This window comes from Thunnus maccoyii, chromosome 3, assembly GCF_910596095.1.
Source record: "Thunnus maccoyii chromosome 3, fThuMac1.1, whole genome shotgun sequence".
Classification (NCBI taxonomy): Eukaryota; Metazoa; Chordata; class Actinopteri; order Scombriformes; family Scombridae; genus Thunnus; species Thunnus maccoyii.
Window position 1 is genome coordinate 35,337,685 of NC_056535.1, and position 27,937 is coordinate 35,365,621.

Below are 27,937 nucleotides of genomic sequence, written 5' to 3' on the forward strand. Positions count from 1 at the left end.
ACACACACACACACACACCTCGGCCTCCCGTTCTCTTGTGTCGTCTGCAGGGGTGATTTGAGATTCTTATGAGAGCTTTTTTTTTCTTTTTCTCATATTCAGAGAATCTCACGCTCCTTTATAAAACACAAGTTGTTGCCTGCAGTGGTTCTGATGGCAGTTCACTGTCTTCTCGTATTATTTAAAAGCAAGAAAAAAAAAAAAAAGAGTTGTTAGGCAAAAAAAAAAAAAACAACGATTCTGTCCAGAGAAAAACAAAAAAAAAATAAAGAATAATAATCTTGGGATAAAGATGAAGAAAAACAGACAAAAAAAAAAAGCCAGTATCCAAATCAACAGAGATAAAACTGAAATGCTGGGAAGGGAGAACAAGTCTCCCAATTGTTGCTTCTGACCAACTGGTCGATCCGAATGCCAATGTGACGCAAATTTGTTTGTCTTAGGCCACTGTAGTAGCTGGGCTACCACTAAAACAGTAGTCCCTCCCAGCTGTTTCAACCAATCATCCCATCTGTATACTGTAAAACCCCACCCAACTCATTACTCCCTCTCCTAAACCAAAAGTCCCCTGTAGCTGTTTTGTACTTTAGCACCTCTTGTCATCCCTCCCTGTAAATGTCCAGACAGACAAAACACCAGAATGGAAACCGTCACAGTTCCTCAGGCATCCTCTCCCTCCACCCTACGAGGGGAGGGTTAAATTAGTCTTAGGGTGGCACGTAGGGAGGTGGAGATCTGTAGGGAGTCATGTTCTTGGGACGGGAACCTTTGCCCTCCATGGGAGTGGTGAAGGGAGGCGGTGGCTGGTAGGGAGGTGCATTGGGGTCCTCATCCCGCAGAGCTGTATACTCCCCCAGCAGCTCCTGGTTGAGGGGAGTGGTCTCTGGTGTGGCCATGTTGGGGTATTCGGGAGGTGGAAGTGGGGGTTTCTCCTCTTGGAGAATCAAGGGCATACTGGAAGATGGAGGCGGCTTGGAGTCGTCCAGTTCATCTGCAAAGATAATCGGCACACCTTTTTTGATGAAAGTGGCCTGGTCCTCGATGGTCAGCTTGCCCTTTCGTTTCTTCCTGTAGCAGATCATCGCAATGATACCTGCAATTAACAAGATCGCTGCGACCACCACGGCGGGAATGACCGTGTGGAGATACACGTCATCTGTACTCTGCCGGCCTGTTCCCAGAGCTGGGGTGACTGCTGGAGGAGGTTCTGGTAAATCAATATCTCCCGGTGGGATGAAGGAGTACATTCTGCAGCTTGCCCTTCCCTTGACCATGACGTCCAACGGTCTGAACTCAGGGTCCATGGCATACCTGAAGGTCTGTGTAGGCCTTCCTTCAGTATCGGCGAGTGTTCTGCTCATGGCTGTGAGCTGTTCCTTTGGACAAGGGTGCTGCGGGAGGCTGGTGTTCGTCCACTCCACCACAATAGACCCTTTACTAATGTTTCTTAGACTCACTGTACTGCTGTTGCGGTCCCCCAGTGAGTATGCCAGCTTCTTGACCAGAAGGATCTTTTTGTGGATGTCATTGGTTACCGAGCGTGGCTCACCGTCTAATCGGACCGTGAAGATCACAGGTGTTTTGTCATTGACGGGCCAGCGGTTCACACGGACCTCAAAAGCATCAATTGCATTCAGGCCACCTTTGTCGGTTGCCTGCATGAAGTATTCATGTTTCCCCACATGATGGACATCAGGCAGGCCGTAGAGAAGTTGGCTGGTGGTGTTGAATTGGATCCATGAGCCCTCTCCAACGACGTCATTGTGGTTCTGTCTCAAGGTTAGACGCAGCTTGTCTGTTGTCCCATCCTCTTTATCAAAGAACGTATCAGACGGGATCTTCACCTCGAAATAGGTGCCCACCAATGCATTGACCTGGTCGATGGGGTTACGCAAGACGGGCTTCTCATTGTATGGATCCGGGATAACGCCAGGTGATGGTGTGGTGCGCCTGGCTGGCTTGGCTGTGGAGGTCTTTGGCTCTCTGGGCACCGGTGTGGTTTTGGGCCTCTTAGGCTTCTTGGTAGGTCTTCTGGTAGGTGTGGGTGGTGTGGCGGTGGCTTCCACATAAGTGGGCCTGGTCATTGTTGGCTGGATGGGAATGGTGCTGGTAGTCTCCATTACCCTTGTTGGTTGAGGAGGTCCCAGTGTTGGGGTGTGGGCAATGGGGTCACGGACTCTGATTGTAGGCTTGCCTGGTAGGGGAACGGGGCCTCGTACAGGGGGGGCAGAGCTTTCAGTTGGTGCAGCGATAGATGGAGAGGACAGTGTTGGGATGATCCTCACTGGAGGCTCCACTACAGTCGTTGGAGGAAGCACTGCCAGAACAGGTGTTGGAGTGTTGTTTAACTGGCGCCTCACCCGCTTAGGAACATGGGGTTTCTTGTTGGCGATGTGCCAGCCCACCACAGGGTAGCCCAGCTTGGCTGACATCGTGCCTTCCTTTGCAGGACCCTGGACGCTGTTGATATTTGGGACCGTGCTCTGGTCAAGCGAGCAGCCGAGCTTCCAGGACAACAGAGCGCCGTTCTCCACCACCTGCAGAGACATTGAGAGCAGAAAATTTAATAAGCCATCCACTTATATTATGTGTGACAAGTATTCACTGAGCATATACACTCGCCAAGCACTTTATTAAAAACACCTGTGCAATCTAAAGCAATCCAATACAACAGCTCTGCCATAAATTCTACTTTTAGGAAGCTTATACATTTTCAGTTTTTGTTGACATTGTCAGAAAGGTGATAATTCTACTTTGTTTATTATTGAGCTTGTGGTGGGAGGTGTACTGGAGTGCATTACATTGAAAGGTCTTTCCAATATCTTGCCCACCTCAGGTATATAAATACTAAAGTGGGCCAGTGAGTGCACGTACTCATACACTCATAAGTACTCACGCTTTCATTTATCCATTTCCTCACTCTCTTGCACATTCACTCACCTTTTTAGCATTCCCCGGCCCGGCCATGAACGCGGACATGTCGAACAGCCTGTTGTTGACCACAGGCAGCATCTTCATGTGCTGGAGCCCCACCCCAGAGAAGCTCCTCATGTTATCCAGGAGCTCCACTCTCTGTTCCGAGCTCATCTTGGTCAAATCCGCATCCAGGATTACCGTGAGCACCGTTACCGGTTCCTCGTTGCCACACATGAAGGACTGGACGTCATCCTCAGCGGAGGCTTGGTTGGACGCCAGTTGAGCCGAATCTGTGTCCAAATGATCCTCAGGGTGTACCTCGATGGAAAAAACCTCTGAGGAAGAAGAGGATTTTGTGTGGTTGGAAATGGATACGGAGATGTAATGGACGCCTTTGTCCTCCTCCAAAGGTAGACCCTGCAGGATTCTGCTGCTGGCATCCCAGTGCAGCCAGGCAGGGAGGGAGTCCTTACCCATCTCTGTAATCTGGAAGACAAACAGAACAGAGAAAGTGATGTTTCAATATGCAAACATATTTATAATAGAAGAGATGATTAATCACCAACGAGTTAAATACAATCACAATACATTAATCTGTGAAGTAGATATGAAACATCCAAAAGAAAATAAGTTAGAAACATTACGTCTGATTTAAAAGCAGATGGTTTAAAGAAAGAAAGTAAAGAGTGGATGAGGAAAACAATGTGAAGGCTTCCAGAAAAGATTGTGATTGAGATTGTGAAGAGTTATGTTTGTGCTCATAAAGCAGGTAGTGTACTTGCCAGCTGTGGAAAAAAAAGTATTGATGAAGGCGACATTGAAAGATTGCACAAGTTTTTACTTACAAGATATGAAGCATAAACAAATTCAAAGGCAGGTGCTTTTATTAGATAGCCTATGGTTTACACTGATGCAGCTTTTGTGAATGTTTTCAGTTTTTTTCCTTTTATTTTTTAAATTTTAATTTGTATAAATGTACTGAGCTTGCAGCATTTCTTATTAATGCACGTTGTGCTTTATTTTTTAAAAGTTTTTGACAGATAGTGAAAGCGAAGACATGTAGAAATGAAAGGCTGCTGTAGTTATCCACCGACTTCTCCTTCTTATACACAAAACACACACATACAGACACACTCAAATGCTCTGAATTGTAATTTAAAGCCGACTAAAAATTAAAATAACTTGGCCAATTATACGACTGGGGACGTCGTCCCCGTGGCGGGAGGCTGATGGAGAGAAATGGATCACAGGGGAGTGACAATGCATCAGCACACATAAATCCGAAAAACAAGAACAAATGCATCCTGTGCATCCCCCCCCCCCCCACCCCCCCTTACCAGCCCCCTACAAGTTAATTCTGCGGCTAATAAATCCTGGTTGATAAATTATGTAGAGGCAGTGCTCCCAAGACACATCATTAATGCTCTAACCAGCACACAGGCAGCGCCGGGGGAGACACACACACACACATAAACACACACATTCTCAAGCATGCAGACATACATTGAAATGGACACACACACACATATATACACATACATTCATACATACAAGGCCATATACAAACACACAAAGCTACACAGCTGTATGTGGTTTTTCCCCTCAGACATACACACACTCTCACACACACACACACACACACACACACACACACACACACACACACACACACACACACACACACACACACACACATCCACTCTGCCAGGAGCTGAGCTTTTAACAATTATCCCCCCGTGGATAACAATTCCTTTAAAAGTTCTCCCCCCTCTAAGACAAGCGTCCACACCTCTTCAAAACGTCTTTTTTTCCCCCACAGAAATACTCGAATCTCCGATTTTTCTTCTAGAAACAGAGGAAACAGCAAATGAACATAGTGGAAATATCCTCCAATGATTTTATTTATACCTCAGTTCCCCCTGCTCTCTCTCTCTCTTTGTTCTCTCTCTCTCTTGCTTTCCTCTTCCCTGCTGTCATTATTTCTTTTTCCGAAATGTCATTATCAAAATCTGACAGTCCTTTTCATTGCCAGATAAAAGCTAATTTCAGGGGTGGTGATGTAGGGAAGATGTCATGTCGTGATTCATGGACAAGATTATGAAATCCAGCCTGGGGGAGAGAACTTATTTGTGCAAGAGACACAAATATTATTCAAAATGCAATCCATCTAGATAATTATAGATTACAAGACAACATGTAGGAATGTTAAAAAAATGACACAATATTGATCATTTTTTTTACTAAGAACGTCCTCAAATATCACTGGTGGCCTGCAAAGATAAAAAAACAAGAAACAAAACCACTTCATGTGTCTCCAAACGTCGACTCCTCCAGCGATGTTTGATTTAATTTGTCGCACAGTGTTCCCACAACCTCGAAACTTCAAACCGAGTGCCTCTTGACATGGCATTGCAAATTAAATCACAAAAGAGACGATGAAGGACGAGTGAGTTGCCAGGCAGTAATCTCATCATAGCTTGTCATAATTGCTCTGTAAATTATTAAATTGTGTCCTGAAAGCACGAGGAAGATCACTTCCTTATCTGCTGCCAATTAAATACGGGTAAGAGAGAATAAAAAAATTGATAGGTGACACTTAATTAGATTTGTCAGGTGCTTTTGGTCAGAAGAGGTGACGTATCACAAGCTCGACGACAAACAAAACAACTTGTTCTGAATAGTTTCCTCTCTATCAACAACTTCTCAGCTTCCAGTAGTGATGGGGCGAGTGTATCTCTGTTCTATAGGCTCCCCCCAAAAAAGCCAAAAGAAATGTTCTTGTAAGTCAATGTCCCTGCTTCAGTTAGTGTTAAAACAAAACAAAAAAAAACACAATAGTGCCTTTTAAACTCCTACATGAACCCAGCAGAGAGCTTGTAGTTTTCTTCCTCCCTAAAAGAACATGAAAAATACATCAAATCCCCCCCAAAAAAATGTCAAGAAAAATATTTCATATCTTTTCCTGACACGACGGCTTCGGCATAAGAAAGTTAAAGCTTGATGTTTGGCCCTAAAGGTTATCGTGTGCTCTCACAGACTCCTCCGGCCTCCCTTCCCTTCCCCCCACCCCCCCCCCATCCCCGTACAAACGCACACCACTGGCAAGGTTACAGCCTAAGCCTTTTCTGAAACAGCCGGGGAAACCCGGCGTTTTGGAAGATTTATTTGGAGACACGCAGAGGGGCCGGGAAGCAAGAACGGAGGAGACTAAACTCCTTTCTGGGAAGCTATTAAGGTGGCGGCAAAGGGCAACTTAGGGCAAAGACAAAACATATAGAAGTGACAATCAAAGTTAATTTACTCCGGGTGTTTGCTGACTAGTATAATAACCTTTCAAAGCGTCAATTAAACGTTTTGCTCAAAGACTTTTTGACTGGAAAATCACGTCTTATTCACCTTTCAGGGTGTTTTCCTAATTCAATTTAAAGCTGGAGTTCAGGACTTTTGTCTCCCCCTTCTGGCAGTGAGAGTAATTACAAAAACACTGTCGACACATGCTAACGCTACTGTTGCGGATGTAAATTTCGAGTGTCAACCCCCCCCCTCAGAATCACTATCAGAGCTGGATCCATTTGGTCCAAAAACGTTTGGAAAGTCTAGAAGAGCCGCACGATTAAATTATTTTATCCACATTTAAGCTAGCAGAGAGCTAACAGGAAGTTAGCTGGTTGACCGGTGGAAGCAGCGGGAATGTCACACCAGACACCAGATTAAAAACTCGGTGATAAGCTTAATCAGCAACTCGTTTAGCTTGAACGTAACAGACGTTAATTTATATGTAAAAGTAAGATCTTTCTGATTTTTCTCAATGAACACATAAGTTCATCTAAGTTTAGCTTCTTTGCTACAGCAGCTGCAGCAGTGACTGTTCGCTGCGCATAAAAGATTAAACAGCTTCCTGCAGCACCAGTATCCACCAGTATCACACCAGTCTCACTAGTAGTTTATAGATGTACAACATTTCCTAACAGTCTGCAAACATAAACAAAAAAAAACAACACACAATGTCATGACTGTTTACAGCAGGCGAGACCTTTGTAACTGCAATTAAAGACTTTAAGACCCTTTTTTTTTTGAGGGAACTCAATTAAAAGGTTTTTAAGACTTTTCAAGACCCGCAGACACGCCGCTTCCCTCTTTCCAACATTTAAGGAGGAAACACAATTACTTTAAGCACCATGTACGATGTATGTTAATGTCGATGGCATTAAAAAAACCCCAAACCACTAAGAGATACCAGCCTTTTAGATGACTTAAAGAATGAATCACTGATGTGTGGAGAGGTCTCAGTGCTGCAGCAGCAAACCACGTTTTACCCCCCCGACTTAAAAGAGTGTTAATTAAAAAGAAATAAATGATAATCTCATCAAAGTTGGGGGTTTGTTTGATCATCTTTTTTTTTTTCCCCTCACTGACACAGACACACATCAGCCATAAAGCCGACCGTGACTATCGGGGCACCGTGCTGCATTTTGAAGTCTGTATATATGAACGACAGGCGTGAAACACTCGGAGACGTTATCTGGTATCGCTGGCATCATCCTTTATTTCACTCCGCATCACTGGACTCACTCCGTCTGCCTCCTCAGCTGTTTTGTTTAGAGTTACTGCAGTCTGAAGCAGCCTCGGTGCTGATGGTTCATGTTTTAATATTTTAATATTTTATAGATTCGGAGTCAAAAGTTAAAGCAACATCTGTTTTTTTTTTTACTCCTGTTATATCCAATTTAAGGAATGTTTTTTTTGTGAAATCCTCCATGTTTCTTCCATAAAGTGCATTTCTTTATATTTACACTCCGCTACATATCAGAGGGAAATATTGTACTTTATATAGTTTCTTTGCATGTTAACATTTTACACACAAAACATACGATCAGGCTGTAAAATACAGCAAATTGTTTAAGATGAAACGACCCACCAGTGTGTAAAGTAGCTAAAATTAGCTCCACATTATTAAAATTCTGTGTACAAAGTAATAAATCAGTAACAATGATCCGATATTATAATTATTTCAACACTGACAGGAGTCATTCTGCTGTATAATTAGTACATTTTGACTTTTACTGCTCGCTGTTAGCAGAGGAGAAAAGCTTCGACCTTTGACTCCGTCGGGGCCTCGGAGGAGCTGCTACCGCCGCTCATATAACACAACAAGGGACGTTTTACTTCCAGAAACTGAAAAACCTCCTTTAACGTTGCTTTTTAGGATCACAGCTAAAACCAGATTAACTATTTATACCAGCAGTTACCTTCAGGTGGACGCGTGCTCATGACTTGACTTTTAGTCGTCTTTTAAGCTGAAATGACATCTGCTGGTTGCAGTTTCTCAGAAGTGAATATTTTGTGTCAAACATGATAATAAAGTCTATAAAACGACATTTGAAGACGTCACCATGAGCTCTAAGAAACCGTTAAAGGCAAAACATAATTGATTAATTGAGAATATAATGAGCAGATGAATTGATAATGAAAATAAACGCCCTGGTTGTCTTCATCAAAGACACACACACACCTTTATTATCCCCCAGACGCGTTTAATCACGCAGCTCTTTCAAGGAGAGGAAGCTCTACGAGAGAGACAGACCGGGATGCTGACAAGAGACAAGAGATGCAGCAGCGAGGATGGAGGGAAAGAAAGAAAGAAAGAGAGAGGTCAATCAAGAAGAATGAGAGAGAGAGAGAGAGAGAGAGATATTACAAGCAGGCGTCGAGTCTCTCGGCGTTCGGGAAGAAAGAAAGAAAGCTGCTCATTGTTGCGGCGAGAGGAGAACATGGAGAAAGGAGGCCATTGTTACCGGGGACCCGGTTGACAGCTCGACTGATAAGCTTCATATTTTTTTTTTGGAGGAGGCGAGGGAGGAGGAGGAGGAGGAGGAGGAGGAGGAGGAGGAGGAAGAGGAGGTGCACTCTGGGCATGCCGTTGTGATATGATGAGTTGAAATGAAAGGCGGCGTGGTGAGGGGAACGGAGGGAGCATGAAGAGGAAGGAAGAGATGATGATGAAGGAAGAAGCAGGAGGAAGTGAGAGGTAATGTGAAAAGAAGGGGAGGTGAGAATTGGAGCGAGACCAAGAGGAACCCAGCGCGGGGCGAGAGAGTGAGAGAGGGACTGCATGTGGGGGGGTGAGAGGGGGGGAGGGGGGGGAGAGAGAGAGAGAGAGGCGTCGAGGGAGTTGCTGGCATAGTGAAGTGTTTCCAGTGGAAAATGTGAGGTAAAGAGGAGGGATGGATGGATGGAAGAGCTATAGAGTGAGGAGGGAGGGAGGAGGGGGGGTGGGGGGGTGTTAGGGGGGGTTTGGGTGGCCAACAGGCAGGCGACTGTTTACGAGGGGAAATCCGTCTTCCAGACCCGTTTTCTACCGTTAAGAATTCATTTGTGGCGGCGGTCCACGGCTGCTCAGCGGTGTAATCTAGGAACAGGAAGCAGTGACGTCTGCAGACCTGCGACTGGTTTTAAAAGTGGAAAACTTGAGAGATTATTTGAAAAAAATTTGAATTCATGCAGTTAGACGTTAACATCTCAACTGTAAAACAAGAACACAACAGAACCAGGATCTCTTGAAACCACCTCAGCAGACGCTGCAGCATTTAAAGGCTCAGTTCACCCAAAACTACACAAATCATCTCAACCATCTCAAACACTATCCAGTAGATCTGAGTGATAAAATGATCTCAACAAGGGATTAAAGTCAAATTTATGTCAATGATGATGATAAACTTTGAACATTTTTTACTTGATATGGACACATCTAACATTATATCACACAGCAGAAATAAATACCACAGCCAGTGAGTCTGCAGTTTTTTGGCTCGCACATCAAAGTTCACGACCGTTTCCTACCGCGGAGCATCGTTTGAGTTACTGAGTCATGGCTACCGGAGAAGAAAGTGGATGTGAAAAGAGGAATGAGTGGAACCGAGGGGCATGAAAGCAACGGTGAAAGTGACTTCCTGTTTTCCTCCAAAGTAAAGCTCAAGAACTTGTTGACAGAAATGGTAACACGACGTAGAGCAGCTATCGTCTGTTTAGGAGGCCGCCGACGTACTGACAAAATGCTGGCGTCGTGTAGCCGAGGACGCGGAGGGGGAGGGGTGGGGGTGATAACGCCAGGCCAACAAGCTTGTGGCTAGCATGCTAGTCTGCTAGCTTGCGCTGCTAGCTTGTGCCAACAACAGACGACCCCTGAACCTTGACAAACTGTTCTGACGGCAGGACTACACCCGTAACCAGGTAACCAGGTAACCAGGTAACCAGGTAACAAGGTGAGCTACTTGTGTTAATTAAGCCCTCATTGTGGTTTTTTTTTTTAAGTATTATGAAGAAAAGCCTGAGACAGTCACAGATTAGTGTTTCTTACAAGAAACCCGTAGTGAAGTTGCTGATAATGTAGCATAACCATCCTCAATATTTAAGTTTTTATTTATTTTCTTTAATCAATGTTCAGTTTATGACCTCTACAATGTTTAAAACAAGGCGTTTGATATGATGATGTCATCTATAAAATTGTATATATTATATAAACCATAATCAACCTTCTTGTTTCTTTAGGGTTCTGATGTAAGGAGGATACTCTTAAATATGTGATTAATTGATTAATCGTTGCAGTTTTAATCTAGTCGTGCAGATTGTTTTGGTTTTAGTTTAAAGGTTTCTGATATTCACTTCCTTCACTTTCATTCTGCTCTAATCTAACGGAGCTGAACACAGTTTTGTTTGTTATTCACAGCACTGAAAATACAATCTTCGTATATCTGATCAAATCATCTACAGACCTCCTTCTCAGGAGTTTTTATAAAGACCATTTCCTTTTGAAGAAAAAACCAATGAAAACTGATCACAGCGAGCTCTGTGTGGATAATCCAGATATTGCTTCAGGAAATACAGAGTTGCTGAAGTTTTTCCTGCTTTGATTGCTGCAAAACAAAATTCCATTTACCTCCATTTTATTGGAGCGCGACAGAAACTGATACCTGGAAACCTGGAAATAAAAGCTGCACTCGGAAGATAAATAAAGAAAATACACAACACTGATCAGAATAATATCGACCTTTCACCTTATTCTTCGATAAGAACATCTGCCGAGCGGTCGTCACACTTCACCTACACTGTAAAGTGTAACTTCATTACGCATCAACAGGTGTTCAACCATAAAACTCACTTCCTGTTCGGCTCCAAAATAAAATCACACCAGTCAAACTTGAGTTATGAGTTATGGAAATGCAGAGAATTCCCAGAGTAAGGAAAACGTTCCTTTCTATAAATAGACTGTACTGTAGGACGATGCGACGTCAGAGATCCACAGGAATCGGCTGCATGAGGAAAACATTTACAGGCTGCGGGACTTTAAAAATGTTTGCAGCAAACTACAAGAGACTCCTGATACACCGGAGAGGCTCAACATGTGTGCGTGCATTAATTCACACGCACACACAACCACAAATACGCCCCTATTATATAGTCATTAAAGTATAATGATGAAGAGGGCTCTTAGCTATAAAACCTGTGTGCTAAAGTACACGCACACACACACACACACACACACACACGCCCTGTGGTAAACCTTGTTGCCAAGGCCTGCAGCAAAACTCATAAAGCTCTCCCTCGTTCTCTGTCTATGTCTCTCTACCTCTCTCTCTCTCTCTCTCTCTCTCTTGTGCTTGCAGCTCTAAAACAATGAAGCGCTACTGAGGAGCCGACAGAAGTCAGCGTTTGATTCCAGCTGTGTGGGTGAGAGATCCAGAGAGACAGATAAGGAGAGATGTAAAGTGTGTGTGTGTGTGTGTGTGTGTGTGCACCTGAGCAAAAAAGAAAGAAAGTGTGAATGTGTGAAGGTAAAGTCATGTGTGTGTGTGTGTGTGTGTGTGTGTGTGTGTGTGTGTGTGTTGTTATGACAAGGACAACTTGAAGGCAAGTGAGGAGACGAGCTCGCAGCTTGCAGCCTCGTACGGCGGCGGTCGTCATCGTCCGAGGAGCGAGAGCGGTGTCTGGGCTTAGCAAACACGACGCTACCTCCTCCTCGCTGCCTACTGCGCCGCGCTGGACGCCGGGAGAAAGAAAATAAAGCAGAGTGTAAACAAAGTCCCGCGGAGACAGATGTGTGTGTGTGTGTGTGTGTGTGTGAAAGAGAGGGAGGGAGGGAGGGAGGGAGGGAGGTAGAGGAGAAAGTGAGCTAGAAGGACACAGAGAGATACTGAAAGAATAAGGTGAGACACACACACACACACACACACAGACACACACTCTCTCCATGTGCATGCATGTGTAGGTTTGTATAACCCCTGCTTGTGTGTGTGTGTGTGTGTGTGTGTGTGTGTGTTTGTGTTATCTCTGTCTCAGCGTGTGGCTCGTTTTTTCCGCAGACTCTCAGCTTCAGCTCTGACTAATGCTGCAGCCCCACCAGAATTACTCACTATCAGCACACACACACACACACACACACACACACACACACACACACACACACACACACACACACACACACACAGAAGCACCAAATATCCTCACCAGTAGAAAATGTTCTACTATATTTTTATTCTTGAGGGAAATCCAAGGACTGACTGGGAAGTAGAACAGCAGTTAAACACAGTAAAAACACAGTAGAAGACGTTTCTACGTCCTGCATGTATGAAAAGAGGAGAAACAGATGAAGATGATCTCTAAACATCAGATCTGTTGACTGATGCTGCAGCATCAAATCTCCAACTGATACAGAGTCTCCATCAACTTGATAGTTTGTGATTTTATTTGTACTTTTATCTATTAATCTGCAAATCTTGTAATAAAATTTAAAGCTACAGCGTTTAGTCGATTAATCGATAAGTTGTCAACTATGAAATTAATCATCAACTGTTTCGATGGAGTCATTTTTGAAGGAGAAAATGTCCAATTTCTCTGATTCCAGCTTCTTAAATGTGAATATTTTCTGGTTTCTTTAGTCCTTTATGACAGTAAACTGAAGATCTTTGGTGGTTTAGAGACAGAAATCAACATTTTTCGACATTTTCTGACATTTTATGGACCAAACAGCTATAAATAATGAATAAATCAATAATGAAAATAATCGTTAGTTGCAGCTCTGATGGATCTAATAGTTCACACTGTTCTCTGTTGTAAAGCAGAGCTGCAACTACTTTACATTCTCAACTAATCGTTTGATATGAAAAATGGTAAAAAGTGCCAGTTTCCTGTAAATTGAAGGGAAAAACTTTATGTTACTTTTCACAGTAAACACTCAGCACTGAGAGGCTGTAACTATGTGACGCTTCCAGCGATGAATAGTTCATCAAACCAGCTGCAGATTCATCGTCGTTCTCTTTATTTTCAGCTCTGTTGAATTATTTAATAAGAATCACAATCCCTTTACATCCTGCTGTAACAAAATAAAAGCACATACACTTCTTCTGGTGCCAAAATATGTCAACAACTTCCTGTTGTGAAGGATATACATTTAAAAAAAAAAAAAAAGACAAGACCTCAAAAAAAGGGGAAAAAAAAGAGGGGAAACTGCCGTTTAGATGAAGAAGAAGAAGAGTTGTGAGAAGCAGAACGAGTCGACAATGAAGAAGAAGCAGCTGCAGGTCGAATCAACACGCTGTTAAATCTGTTGTGACACGACGACAATAGAGGAAATAATTACACAATTAGTCACATTTGATCCAAAAAATCAAGTTCCCATCGAAAAAAAAAAAGAACTCAACTGCGATTGGATGCGCTTCCTGTTACAATAACGTGTTTGACAGACTCACTTTCCCTCCAACCGTCTTCATCACTGTGACACCATCTTTAAGAATCATTCCTCCGCCGATCCCTCGCTCGTCCCTAGGTCAGCAATTATTCCCTCCTTTTTTTTTTTTTTTTTCTTTGATACTGTATGAATAAAACATTAACTTTCTTTATCCGCCTAACGAGCTATAGCGCCGACACAAACCATTAAATCTTAAACACATTGCTCAGGGATAACGAGAGACATGATGAAGTTGGAGGAAGATGCGGTGAAGACCTGAAGAGGAGACGGAGGCCGCTCACTCCAAAAACACACACAACAACCATACTGTCATGTTTCATATCCGTGTAATATAAACAGGCTGATCTATAAATCAGAAGAGAGTCCAGACATCTAAATATAATCTGCTCCTGTTAACCTTCACACGCCAAATATGGCTTCACTAAGCTTGGAAAACCAATGAAAGCAGTCCTGCAACTCCACTTCTTCCTCTTTGGGTGACAACCAAGCATGCTAGCACGGTCCAAAAAAAAAACCTGTGGTTGCTAAGCTACAGGAGGACACACCATAATAACATCAGGACAGACATTCGACTCTCTCTCTCTCTCTCAACATTTTTTTTGAAAAATTTTCTTTCTTACTTCTTCTTCCAGGAGTCAAACGGTGGCTGTTTGGCAGTAATTATATGTGCTAAAGGTCAGATGGAAATAACGTTGAGTAACCCGACACTGACATGAAGCCATCAGTGTGACTAGAACAGTCAGATATCCTTCTACTCCTGGACGCTCAAAACGCACAAACCCTCAGCTGAAAAACACCAAATCATGAATGAATTTTGTGGGAGAGCGTATAATTTGGAACATATGAATCAAAAGCCTCGCCTGCTTGTATGTTTAATTACATAGCAACATGGCCACCGCTATCCGGGTGCCAGTAAACCGATCGCGGCGTGCTAGCTTACAGCTAAAGGGGTGACTCATATGTTCTGGTGTGTGTGTGTGTGTGTGTGTGTTTTTATCTTTGGGCTGCCTCCTCCCTCCTGCTTCTCTTTAATACCAGTTTTCCACTGCGATGCTGCCAGCTAACAGCTATGGAGCTACAGGGGCTTTATAGGGTGAGTCTGTCTGTGAAATGCGAGGGGGGGGGCAGCTGGACGCACGACGAGGAGGGACGAGAGAGAGAGGAGAGTTTTTTGAAGACAGAAATAAAAAAAGGTTTTAAGGTTTTTTTTGCAGAAACTGAAGGATAGATGTGGTTCAACAGGAGGGAGTCTTGCAGAAAAAGAGAAAAAAGGGAAAATTAAATGTTGCATGTGGTGCAGAAAAAAAAAAATCTGCAGTAGCTGAAAAGAGAGAGAGAGAGAGAGACAGCTTGCTGATGTGGAAGAGAAAGGACGAAGGACAGTGATATAAAAAAAAAAGAAAAAGGGGGGTGGTGGAGGAGGAGGAGGAGGGAGGGGGGAGAGGGGGGGATTCCTTCAATCATAGGCAGAGAGGAGGAAGAGGAGGAAACTGAGAGAATACTGGAAACTTAACAAGACGCCAGAGAGACAGTGAACGACAGAAGAAGAAAAGGAGAGGAGGAGGAGGAGGAGGAGATAATGAATTGAGAGGAGAGGAAAGGACGCAGTGGGGAGGAGAAGAGAAAGTTAGTTTTCCCACCAAAATGCCCCCCGGGGGAGGGGGAAGGGGGGGGGGGGGGGTGAAACGGCCCTTTACAACAGCAAGCTACTGTCTCCATTCATCAAGAGAAGAACGATCCAAACAGCTAGTCAATGTGCTCTGACAACCACACTCTCTCTCTCTCTCTCTCTCTCACACACACTTTGCCACAAATATGCATACATGTATTTGTGTGCTCTCTCTCTCTCTCTCTCTGTGTGTGTGTGTTAAAGGGGCGATTTTTACACGCAGGAAGACAAAAAGAGAGAATAGAGGTGGAGGGTAGAGAGAGAGAGAGAGAGTAATTACAAACCATTTAACTGTGAGTATCTCTCTTTATAATCTGCATGCAAACACACATCTTCACCACAGAACACACACACACACACACACACACACACACACACACACACACACACACACACACACACACACACACACACACACTTCTGGACTCTTCTGAATTTTCTTTTTTTTTTTCTCCGAGAACTAAAAGAATTTTCAGCTAGCGTCAGTTATTTCCTGGAATAAAAAGGAGGAGAGAAAAGAAAAAGGAAACGGTGAGGGGGGGGGGATAAAGCTTGCCTGCCAGCCAGCCCATCGGCCAATCAGCTAATTACACTGGTAATTGTGGTAATGAGGCTATGGAGAGTACTCATCTGTTGGCCAGAAAACCTAGTTCTCGCAGCCACTTCCATTAATAACAGTAGACGATACAAAACCACCGCAGGGTGTTTCCATCCCAGCGGCAGCACCTGCATACAGATGCTGCTGCTGCTAACGTCGCAAAAAAAAAAAAAAACGCGGTCGTTGTAGTGAATTATCACTGCGCCATCACCCCCCCTCCCCCACCCCCACCCCTCCGCAGATGACATGTTTAGTAAAAGCTCTACAGTTGGGGGTGTTTTTTTGTAGTTGGAGCACAAGCTTCGCACCTTTTTCATTTATTCCAAGGCTAACAAATTTAAAAATCATCCACTTTAAAAAAAAAGATCAGACAAGGTTCACTGGACACAAATCTGCTCAGAGAGGAAAAAAAAACGCTTCAGAAATCAGAATGAAAAGCTTTTCTGAGTCAAAGTGAATGTGTTCTAGTTAAAGAAGCAACAGCGTGAACGTTCACACACCGACACTAGAATGTAGATGATGTGTTTGTATCTTTGCACTGTGACTGATCACTCCACACACTTTTGGCACCAAAATGCACAACTGTTGTAAAGTATCAACTGTCAGCTTATCATGAACTGATAAGCGAAGAATCAATCACACTTTTTCTCCCAAAAAGAATCTTAAACTTATTGAGTGATACTGATCTGATGCAATAACTGACTGGGATCAACTTTAATGTGAAGTAATTCAAACATTATCTAATTATAATCTAATCTTGGAATGAGTGTTATTGGAAATTGATCAATATGATTCAGTATTAGGAGTTCTGGGATTAATACCAACATAATAATCCTTTGATAACTTGCTTTGAGGAATATTAATGTGTATTATTAAAGAAGCCACAAACAGCTGTTTAACCACAAGAACACCGCCAAAATAAAAGTAAACAATACCACCAATAAGATACTTTGATACGTGTTAGTGACGCAATTCAGTTGCTAACATAAAAGTAGTTTTAAGGTTCGTTAGCAAGTGCTAATTGTATCATTTTAGAACATTAATACAACCTTATAAATACAGTATTTATCAGTTTAATATACATTCAGTGAACCGTCAGTACATATATTTTCCTCCTTAATGAAGAAATACTTTCACATGAACCTTTAAAGACACCTACAGAGTGTTTAAAGGCTAAATGTCATTATTAGAAGAGATACTATGTTGTGTATTGTATGTTCTGTATCTCTTTGGTTAAAGATAAAAGCTCCGTCTCTCTTTCTCCGGAGGTCGACGTCCTCCTCGCTGAGAACCCTCAGCTCTACGCCGTGTGAATGGATAAACGGCGGACGCCCCCCCCTCGCCGCTCTACAAAAAGGTGAATGAGGAGGCCCGGCTGTCACGGGGAGCCGGACACCTCTCAAACTGGCAGATTTCATAAGAAAAGGCCATTAGTATGAGTGCAACGCCGAGCACAGGAATTGATTTGGCCTTTTCGCTCCGCAACCTTGAGCGCCGACCTTCGAAACAACATGTGAGGGGGGGACTCACATCTGAAAAGAGAAGGAGAAGGACGGCAGCGGCGGCGGCGGAGGAGGAGGAGGAGAAAAGAGAAGCGGCGTTGAAAGTAGGAATAGAGATGGAGGTAAACAAACTCTCTCCAAGTTGCAAAATGTTTCGCTGAGTCTCCAACAAGTAAAAAGTAGGAAGGACGTCTGGAGTCTTTTCACAAGGACACTGTATGGATCACTCTGTCTGGATCTAATCTCTGACCTTTCATTTCCTGTTCATGTCTCCCTTCATCTATCTGCTTCCTTCCTCTTCCTTCATCTCTCTGAACAACCTCTCGCCTGCCCTCTATCTCCTCTCCTCTCCTCTCTTTTCATCGTTGCTTCTCTACCACTTTGCCCGTTTGTTTTTTTGGCTTCTTTTTGCCCGAGCTGTCAGCTCCTATCGGCTCTAATAGGAGGCTCGGCGGCTTTACAGTGTGACAGATATAATCAAGTTTGGAGGAGGAGGAGGAAGAAGAAGCTTTAGCCTGTGGGACAAACGGAGAAAAAAAAAGAGGTGCGAACGGTGATGGGAAAGGGCGAGAAGGAAAATGAGTAGTAGAATTAAAAACGAGGAGGAAGAGGAATCAAAGGTGGAAGAAGAGGACGCCGAAGAAGTGTGAAGACGGAACAGAAAGAGAGCGAAGACGCGGAGAGAAAACAGACTCTCTAAATAACGGTTGCATTATACAAACTACTACCATGTTTTATTTAAAAAGCTCCACAAGCTTTCTGTACACTGACCCGATGGGTTTTGTATCAACTGTCACATAAAATATACATCATATCCCTTTAAATTCCCAGCCTGAACACACACACACACACACACACACACACACACACACACACACGGCGCCTGTTGTGTGCCGCCAAGCCACATCCAAGTCAGCCCCGATCAGCTGAATGCTGCAAACAGCCTTGTTCAGTCATCTGTAAACTGGATGAAAACATTAAGATTCATGAAATGCTGAAGAGCAAAAAAAAAAAAAAAAAAAAAAAATGACATCTATGTTTGGAGATACATCAAATAGCTGCAGCTACGAATTAGGACAAAACTTAAGTATTTATTTATTTGGAATCCTTTCCTAAAAATTCATATTTGACATTTTGGTGACAGATCCTGCGTGTAGATTTAACTCCTCGCAGTGTGATTGTGTGTAAATGAGTTTTTATTAAAAAGGAAGTTAAAAAGTGTATTTTCATGCCGCTCATCGTCGCTGGGTGATTGATACGAAGTGATGTGATTTGACAGGGGTGGAAGAAACGAGCGAGGGAGGCAAGGGGTTGGGGAGGGAGAGATATAGGACTTAAAAGGGGATGGGGAGAAGGAGGAGGCAGGGGAAGAAGAGGAGGGAGGGAGGGAGGGAGGAAGTGGCAGGATATGAAAGGAATGTGATAGAGGGAGATAAAAAAAAGGGGGGGAGAGAGAAGATAGGGAGTTTGACAGTGAGTATGGAGGATGAAGAGAGAGAGGGGGGGGCAAGAAAAGAAGAAGAAGTAATAATTAAGAGATGGAGGAAGAAGGATAGACGGAGAGATGACAGGATAGAGGGATGGAGATGGTGCGAGGAAGATGAAGGACAGGAAGGGAGTGTACAATATTAAAGGTTTTAGCCTGGAGGGGTTGAGAGAGAGAGAGAGTGAACGGAGGGAGGAGGGTGAAAGAGAAGTTCAAGTATACATAGACAAAGTACGTCTGGAACAATCAGGGCAGGACGGAGGGAAGAAGGAGATGGGAGTTAAATCTGCGAGAGCTGGAGGAAGATAAATGAAATTAAGAGAGGAGGATGAATAGGTGGGATTAGATTGAGGAGGAAGAGAAGAAACAATAGAAGGGAAAGAGGGAGGAGGAGGAGGAGGAGGAGGAGGAGGAGAGAGGGCAGGAAATGCTACTAAAGCCTCCAACTCAGATATGAGGACACATATATTATGGAAAATTGGCCATTGTGGCAAATGCAGCGCAATTAAAAAAAAGGGCATATTGCTCTGACTGGACTGAAATATGCGTCGCCTCAGGGACGAATCCTGAGCAATGACGCACGCTCGCATAACTCCAGTGACGTAGTTTTTAGGGAAACGGCTCCTTTACAGATCGTTCTTAGAGTTCATCTGCTGCTGAACCAGAACCTGGACCTTTGGACTGGTTACACAGAGAAACATAATGTGAGTTATCTGAACTTCTTCATGTATTTAAGATAGTTTTGCATCATGACTGGATTTTGTTTTCACTGTTCTTTGTTTGTATGTGACAGTTTTACTTGGTCAAATAGAGGATAGAAGAAAAATTAAGTTGAATAATGAGTTCAGAGTTGTCTCATGAGTTGTGAAAATATAAACTGAGTTAACTCAACTTGAGATAATAAGTTCAATAACCTTAAAATAAGATAATATAGTTTTTTTCTCAGTTTGAAGATTCTCTTCATTTGACACAAAGCTGAAAGTTGTTTCTGCATGAAAAAGAAACTTCAGGTGTGTTAAAAGAAGCACAGCAGGTTTCAATCATGTCTGTTTTCTTAAAACAAAACCACAAAAAAAAAAAAAGAAGCGTCTGAAGAGTTTTAAGTGTCAAACAATGCATGCTGGGACGTCTGCTGATCATGTTTCTTTATAAAGTTAACTTTAAAAGTTGAGTGAACTCATTTCAAGTCAAAAGACTTCAAGTCAGGTGAACTGGGAGATGCTTTTGGTTGTTGTTTTATATTTTCTTTAGGTAGTGACAGTTGAGAGATGACAGGAAACGAGGGGAGCGAGAGATGAAGAACGACATGCAACACAGTGTCAGATAACCAGTAAGCTACCGGGGTCCACCAGTGAGCTTGAAATAAATAAAACTTATACATTTAGGTAAGTTAACGACAAAAGTTTAGTTGATTCCACTAAAACTCAGGTGTGATGAGGTCATCGGAGGTGAAACTATGGACGGTCAAAGTAGAAAGAAAACTAAATGATTGTATGACTCACCTTGACGATATCACCCAGGTAAACATCCTCCATCTTGTTTGGCACCTTCATCTGGAAGATCCGACCCACCACCGCCGAGGAGTCTGGGAAGGCAGTGGGCGCGGCCATGTTCTGCTGCGTCGCCGCCGCCGCCGCGTCGTCGGTCTCTACGGCGACAGCTTCTATTGCTCGGATACCTTCCGTCACTTCCTGGAAGTCCCGGAGGAGCGAGGAGTGCATGGAGGCCTCCAGCTCGCTTCTTCCTCCTACCCCCCTCTCGCTCTCCCCGCCCGTCTCCATTATCACCATCTCGCCCAGCACGTCGATCTCAACCTCTGCACAGGCCGCCGCCACCAGGAGTAACCCCAGCAGCAGGGCTCTAGTCCTGGGTAGTCTCACATCGAGGCCCCTGCTCACTCCCAGGCAAGCCGAACTTAGTTTATTACGCATTCTTTGCCTTTTGTCGGCCTGTCACTGATGCAGAAAAAAATAAAAAAGGAGGATGTCCAAGTGGGAGGGGGGGACTTAGAGGGGAGCATGCACCCCCGACAGATAGAGCAAATCCCTCCTTTCAAATCTCCCTCCCTCCCTCTCCTTTCTCCGCCCACTCTTCTTCTGCCGAAAAACTCCTCCTGCTCGCGCCGGCGCCACGCAAGAATCCTCCTCCTTCTTATGATCCACCTCCTCCTTCTCCTCCTCTTTTGTCCTCTTTTTTCCCCCCTCCCTCGGCTTTATTCTTCCTCTTCCCCTCGGGCCTTTTGTGCTCACCCCTCAGAGGTTCAGGAGTCCCATTGTGCCGATCACCTTTGAGATCTGTGTGGAGACAGACAAGAGAAAGACAGAAGGTTAAAAGAGTTGCTTTTACAGCCGCCGAAGCATCTCAGCTCCTCGGTCTCATCACAACCTAAAACATCTCGACTTAAACCGTCTCGCACTGAATCAAAAGTCAATCCTCTCGATAAGTTCAGCCCCTGAAACTGATTCATGCCACGCAAATCTCATAGTGGATAGAAATCCATCATGAAGGGGGGGGGAGGAGGAGGAGGAAGAGGATAATATCATCAATGCTGTGGAGTAATCTGATTAGTTCTTACACATCTTGCTTTCGCTTTCAAACTCTCACATCTTTTTTTTTTTCTTCTTCTAATTGCACATTGGTGAGTTAGTCAACGACTTCAGACCAGAAAGAATGAAAAGAGTGAAAGAGATGTGATGGAGAGATGGAGGAGGAGGGGGGGGGGGGGGAGTGAAGGTGATATACGGTGGGACCTTGGATTAGCCAACAATGGCCGACCAGTCAAAGCTTTCTTGGAAGCGGTAATGAATGCATGCCTTCTCTATTGTGAGCGGGGTCAAACTGAGAGTGTGTGTGTAGGTGTGTGTGTGTGTGTGTGGGGGGGGGGGTGATGAAGAGAAAGCATGTGCTAGCTTGTGAGCTACTCTGTGTGTGTGTGTGTGTGTGTGTGTGTTTGTGTCCATTGTCAGTGTGGAGGGCTGAACTCAGAGGTTTGTTATTCATACAGCTCTTTCATGGAGGAGAGGATCCCCCCCGAGCAAGTGTGTGTGTGTGTGTGTGTGTGTGTGTGTGTGTCACAACACAAATGATTTCCCCTGAGGCCTTTCGTTAGAGAGAAAGAGATAGACAGAAAGCTGGAAAAAAAACAGAATAAAAGAGAAAGAGGGACAGAGAGAGAGAGAGAGAGAGAGAGAAACCCCCTACTGTGACTCCATTTTTTTGCCCTCGTAGCAGACGCCCGCTGGAGAAAGTGAAATCACTGCAGGAACAACAACAGCAGGCCTCCCAGGTAGCTTTTGACCAACTATAAAAACCACTCTTTGTCGCCGCTACCTCGCCCTTGCCATGCATCACCTTTGGACAAAACTTTGTTTTTAATCACAAGCGCCACTCTGCAGCTCCCCCCGCTGCTACAGCTTTTATCCAAAGAGTCAACTTCAGGAAGTAAAAACAGTTTTAGAGTCCTTATCTTTTTTTTTAGTTTGGTGAAAGTCAAGCTTTTTAACTCTTTGAAATGTATGTTTCATTGATGCCACCTTATTTAGAGCGTTAAAAGTTTTACCAAGCCCTCTGTAAAGTAGTCCAAGATGGCTGCCGGGGATAAACGCCATGCCTTTCATGTAGGCTACCTTCAACTGCATCGCCGGGGGCAACATCCCTCCTATTTCCCCTTTCCCCTTATTGCTTTCTCACTGTTGTTCAGTCTGTCATCTGTTTCTCTTTCTTTTAAATGCTCTGGCTCCTCCTGCTCTCAGTTTGTCTTCCTTCTTTTCCAAAACACTTTTTTTTTTTGTGCTTCTTCCTCCTGAGGCTTAAAGGTCTACCACACCTCTCTTTCTTTCTCTCCAATTTCTGAAAACCTTCAAGGCCATTTTTGCGCTCACACACACCTATCAGAAACACATCCTCTGTGATCACGGTGTGACAATAGGCCTGACGATGGCGGGGGGGGAGTGTCGCTATGAAAAGGGGCCCGCTGAGTCGTCTACGCCGCTGGATAAAGAAGTGCTGTCAACGCAGAGGACGAGGTAAAGAGAGAGAGGCGGAAAGAGCCGAGAAATCTTCTACTCATAGCGAGACAGAACGCTGTCATTACCTGAACACCTACAACGCCGCCGCCGCCCAAAACCACCCACTTCCTGGCATCGATCACTCTTGACGCATTGCGAGAGATTGTTGAGGGGAAGGAGAACGTTTAGGATGGGTGGAGTAGAAAAGAGAGAGAGAGTGAGAGAACCAACGTGGGAGGGACACAAACTGCCAGACAGAAAGACGGAAAAAAAGGAAAATGACCAGTTTCTGTCAGTTACGCATCAGAATAAAAACATTTTAGGAATGAAAAAGAGACATAATGTCAGACAAACCTGGCAATCAGCCTCCAAAACATCAAAGAACCACCGCTAAGAGATGCTGTTACACGCGCTCCACGTGGCAATTTACACAAAAAAGTGCTTTTATTGTTCTCTGAGCGTCTAACATCAGCTTAAAGATCACCATTAAACCCAAAAAAGAAGAAGAAGCTGGGACCAGCTGGGCGGAGACTATGTGTGTTTGTGTTGCTTGAAACTAGTTCAGCGGGCGCCATGGCGACACCTTTGTTGCAAACAGGCACTTAACGATGACTCTTTCAGAGCCTCTCGCTGCCCTGAAATTACTTAAACCAGTAAGAGATGAGATTTATGGCATCAGAGAAATGATTTCCCACATGTTGATGATATTCAGATGATGTGGGCGGGAAGATGGGAAGAGAAATTAAAAGCCACTCAAATCTTTGCATCTATTTTAATTCTAAAGACGTAATGAACTCAGAGATCATTTATATGTAGCTCAAGCATCAACCAGCTTTTTTTTTTTTTTTTTTCCCCAGGAAGTAGACTGACCCCAATCCTCTGATTTATTGATGTTGGTCAAACAGTTTAAGCAACACTGTACGAATACAAAAGAGAAGCAAATTACACAATAAATGTAAAGAAAGCTGATCGTTAACGTTCAGAAAACAAACCTTTATATAATTGGCTGCATGTTGTATTTGCTTCATAAATCCAGGGATAATTAATTGGGTTTTACTGATCAGACTAATAAGAGTCGGTTTCTGAAAGAATACAAAAGGTAGTTTTGCTCACTAGAGAGCTTGAAAACAGCCGAATACAAACTGAAACACTTTTGAGGCTTTTTATAAATTCAGGACTCGACGCTTCGCTACAGCCTTGTTTTTTTTTTTTACTGTTTTGATGTAAGAAAAAAAATCCTGGAGGTTCATTTATTTTTATAAAACTACAGCAGCTGCATCACTAAATAAGGAATGAATGAAGCAAAATAATAATAAAGTCATCGTAATGAAACGACAGCAGACGAGTAAAGAACAAGTTGATTAAATGTTGATTCCTCCTTTTTTTAAATTGGTTTGAAATAAAACAGGAAGTAAAATAAGCTCAATCTTCATTTTTTTCAGACTGAACACTAGTTGCTGCTGCAGTCGTATAAATACCCTGGATACACCCTGAAGCTCCACTATCAGGTTACCAGGATATCTTTATAAATAAACAGCTAACCGGACACTCGCACATGCTTTTACTGCATCTCTTCCTCTGTGGAGGGAGGGGGGGGTGTCAGAATAGACTTGGACGGGGGGGGAGTCGAGGGGAGAGGTGACGGCAGAGAAGAAGAGAAAGCGGAGTCAGGATTTAGGGATGAGACAGTGAGCTAAAAGGAGAGAGAGAGAGAGAGAGATGAGCTTTTGTTATCAGGTTCAGAACGCAATGTGAAACCTGCTCGCTGGACTCTATAGTTAGCAGAGAACACATGCTTTTCTATTTTATGTTGTTGTTAACAAACCGCAGAGTGTTTTTATGCCTCTAACATTTACAGCTCGCAAAATGTCTTGACAACTGGTGAGAGTGATGTCATAGTGATGTAATCGTCTGTGCTATCTTTGTGGAGCAGTGATGTGATGAGTTACATATTCTCTATATAACTCCTTCAAATCTGATTTAAATGTGTCTTTTTATAAAACGTCTCGTGTTTCTTTCATGTTTTATGTGAATCTCCTCGATGGTTGAACGTACTGTGCAAATAAAGAGACTTTTATTCGATTTGAACACGTTCTTTTTGCTGTTTAGGTGATGTTAAATTACTTTAAACAAGCATGAAGTCAACGTGCATAAATCTGTTAATTAGAGGAGGAGTCAGTCGACGTCTGTGGGTTCATGCGTGTTGTTTGTGTTTCATTTATCCTTCTGTAATCTGACTGTGTATTATTTATAATCTCTTTTCATGCAGAGAGAATCGATGCAACAGAAACTCAGAGAAGTCGTCTGCTGTGTTACTTTGTCTCTGATTGATATAAAACGATTATTAATCAACGAGTGTGTGCAGGAAGGTTCTGGAACAATTAAGTTAATGAATGACTGAGAATGAACATCAACACCAATTTTTCTTATTGATTAATCATTAATGTCATTTATCTTTTTTTTTTTTGAGTTTGAGGCTCTCAATGATGACTTTTTGGCTTTGAAAGTGTTGCCTGGACACAGTGAAGATGTCATCTTTGACTTTGATTTTCCAATATTTTCAGACTGTAATCTGCTGACACGGAGGAAAACTGTGAGCCAACAAAAAGCCAAATTACTTACACGACTCGCCGTCTTTCACTTACAGGATTCCTGCTCTTCCCTAAATAAAGGGGGGATAAAGGAGACATCCTGGGTGGTATCCTGAGACTTTAATGGTGTCACTGGGGTTTGATGGAAAGGAAATGATGGGATGAGGGACGTGGACAGGAAGACGGAGGTTTCATTCCTTCCCGTAGGAGAGAAAAGCTTCAGGTATCAAACACACACAGTTTGACTTCATAAGGTGAGTTTACTGTAAGAGTTTTACATTTTTACTCATCAATTAAATCGACCAATCACAGCAGCTCTAAAAGAACTCCTCCTACAGCTAACTTTCTTCCCCCTGTAGTGCACTTTCAATAGTTTCCACACACACAAACACACAAGTATCCCGGTGTAACAGAGCCCGTCTCCAACTGTACAGCACTTCCTTCCCTGGAATTCCCCTCAGCAACCAACCGGGACGCAGAAACGCCGCTCAGCAGCCAATTAAAGCAAAAGGAATTCCCCCCCCGAGTTAGCCAATCAGAGAGAGAGATAGACATCTCGTCCAGACCGAAGCGTTGGCACTTCAGAGGCGCTTTAAAGTCCGCTCCCCGTGTTATTCCCTCCTTTTAATCCTCCACCTTCTTTAGCTTTCCTCCTCCGTCTCTTCCTCCCGTCACCTTTCAATCCCCCCCCACCCCCCCCACCAACCAAAGTCACAGCTGATGCCTCTATTATTGGCACAGACGGGAGACGAGAGCCTGAGAAACAGAAGGCAGAGGAGAGAGTTTCTATAAAAGGGACGGATTCCTGAGGAAGCTCCCAGACTGACAGGTGACACTGTGACGACAAAATATCTCCAGAAGTCCTGGATGAAGAGAGGAAGGAGACGCTGCAGCTTGTATTTGCATTGCAGAAAAAAAACCTCTGGATTACAAATACAACGGTTTACCTTTACAATAAGATTTAGATATTTAGCACGGAGATTAGGCACATTCCAAGCGTTTAGCCGGCTCTCTCATCCTGACTGATTTGCAACGTGTAAATAGAGGGAGCGTGAGATTATGCTTTGAGGTTTGAGGATATAAGAAGTCAGCATTGTTCTTTCGTAGCATGTGTGTGGGAGAGGAGAGAGAGAGAGTCTCTGTGAACATTTAGACCTCATTACGGGTTATAAACGGATGGATTTCAACACCGAACTGTGACCTCAGAGATGCACGTCCTCTAAAATAAACTTTAAAGCGTTTCAAACGGATTCAGATTCATCTGCATCCTCATAATTACATCTGTAATTAGCCGCAGCTCCAGCTTTCAGTAGAAACACAATACAGTCCAACAGAAACGCAATCAATCACAATAGAAATCCTCCATCCGGTCTGCTGGGCTCCACCCGTTAGCTGCTGCTAAAAGGCAGGCGGACGGGAACATATGTGTGAACATACGGTGGTGAGGAGAGGGTCCGTGTGTCATGCCAATACTCAACTCAGCTCAGCCTGAAACACTCCCAATGACCCCGGGGGGAATTATGAATCATGTTCAGAGAGGAGGAGGAGGAGGAGGAGGAGGAAGAGGAGGAGGAGAACAAGAGATGAGAGAAGAAGGATAAACTGCACAAACATGGATGTTACAGAGGAGGAGGGAAAAAAAAACCTGATAGTGATAAAAAAACACTCGATTTCTGAGAAATTATGAGAACAACAACCACGGATCCAGCTGACAGGAATAACAACTCCCGGCGGGAAAGTTTCCGGCCGCTCCTGATAAAAGAAGTTGCTAAAAAATCTGCGTGTGACAGACAGTTGGAAGCAGATGTGAACCTGCCTCGTAAAAAAACACAAGAGTTCTGGGAAAGCCAGCGGAGCGGGAAAACATGACAGAAGGACAAGAAAACACCACCTCGCACCAGACGGGGGGGGGGGGGGGCTTCAGGATGTAAATATGATCTATCTTGAAACTAATACTCCACATCGTCAGGGTGGAACATCCATTTTTCAGGAAACATGCAGATGTCCGATTCATGCCGGATGTTTTGAGGCGCAGATGTTGATGCATATGTATCAGAAATCTGAGCCTCAGCGACATGAAATTAATGTGCCGTTCATGGGTTTTAATGGAAGCTGCTATTTGCATATGAATGACTTTGGTAAGAGTCAAAAAAAAATGGAGAGAAAGATGCATAAGTGGGACAAATTGTAGATGTTTTATGGTTTTATTTCCAGTGTTCTTCTTCTACTTTAGTAAATGTATGATAACAAATAAAAAAAGGGAATAAAAGCTTCTGATTTGCACCTCGTTTTAGGGTGTGGATGCTATTTTTGAACTCCAGATGTACAAAAAGACACAACAGGGGGAAACTGTGACCTGACATACCGTAGGTGTGGGGTTGGGCTTTTTCCGGACCTCCCAGCGTTCCAAAAACACAGCGGGGA

At 43.6% G+C, this 27,937-nt stretch overlaps 1 protein-coding gene across 2 annotated transcripts; it reads right to left on the minus strand.

Moving 5' to 3' along the window:
• Positions 1–275: 275 nt before the first annotated feature.
• On the minus strand, positions 276–27,921 carry LOC121894730 (dystroglycan-like). Of its 2 annotated transcripts, none has more exons than XM_042407535.1 (4): positions 27,879–27,921; positions 20,418–21,209; positions 2,941–3,402; positions 276–2,537 (listed from the first exon to the last, which is right to left on the minus strand). In XM_042407535.1, exons 2-4 carry the CDS (start codon positions 20,844–20,846, stop codon positions 708–710), a joined length of 2,721 nt encoding a protein of 906 aa, XP_042263469.1. In that variant the 5' UTR covers positions 20,847–21,209; positions 27,879–27,921; the 3' UTR covers positions 276–707. The 2 variants fall into 2 exon arrangements, with proteins under 2 accessions (XP_042263469.1, XP_042263470.1); XM_042407536.1 differs by lacking the exon at positions 27,879–27,921 and adding an exon at positions 23,277–23,297.
• Between the last annotated feature and the right edge of the window lie 16 nt (positions 27,922–27,937).

Bases quoted from the DNA above. Each gene is read 5' to 3' on its own strand.
- LOC121894730 (XM_042407535.1), bottom strand. From the start codon at position 20,846: ATGCGTAATAAACTAAGTTCGGCTTGCCTGGGAGTGAGCAGGGGCCTC. The intron at 3,403-20,417 runs GTGAGTCATACA...TTTGTCTTCCAG, and splicing joins ACCTGGGTGATATCGTCAAG to ATTACAGAGATGGGTAAGGA. The intron at 2,538-2,940 runs GTGAGTGAATGT...ATGTCTCTGCAG, and splicing joins GGCCGGGGAATGCTAAAAAG to GTGGTGGAGAACGGCGCTCT.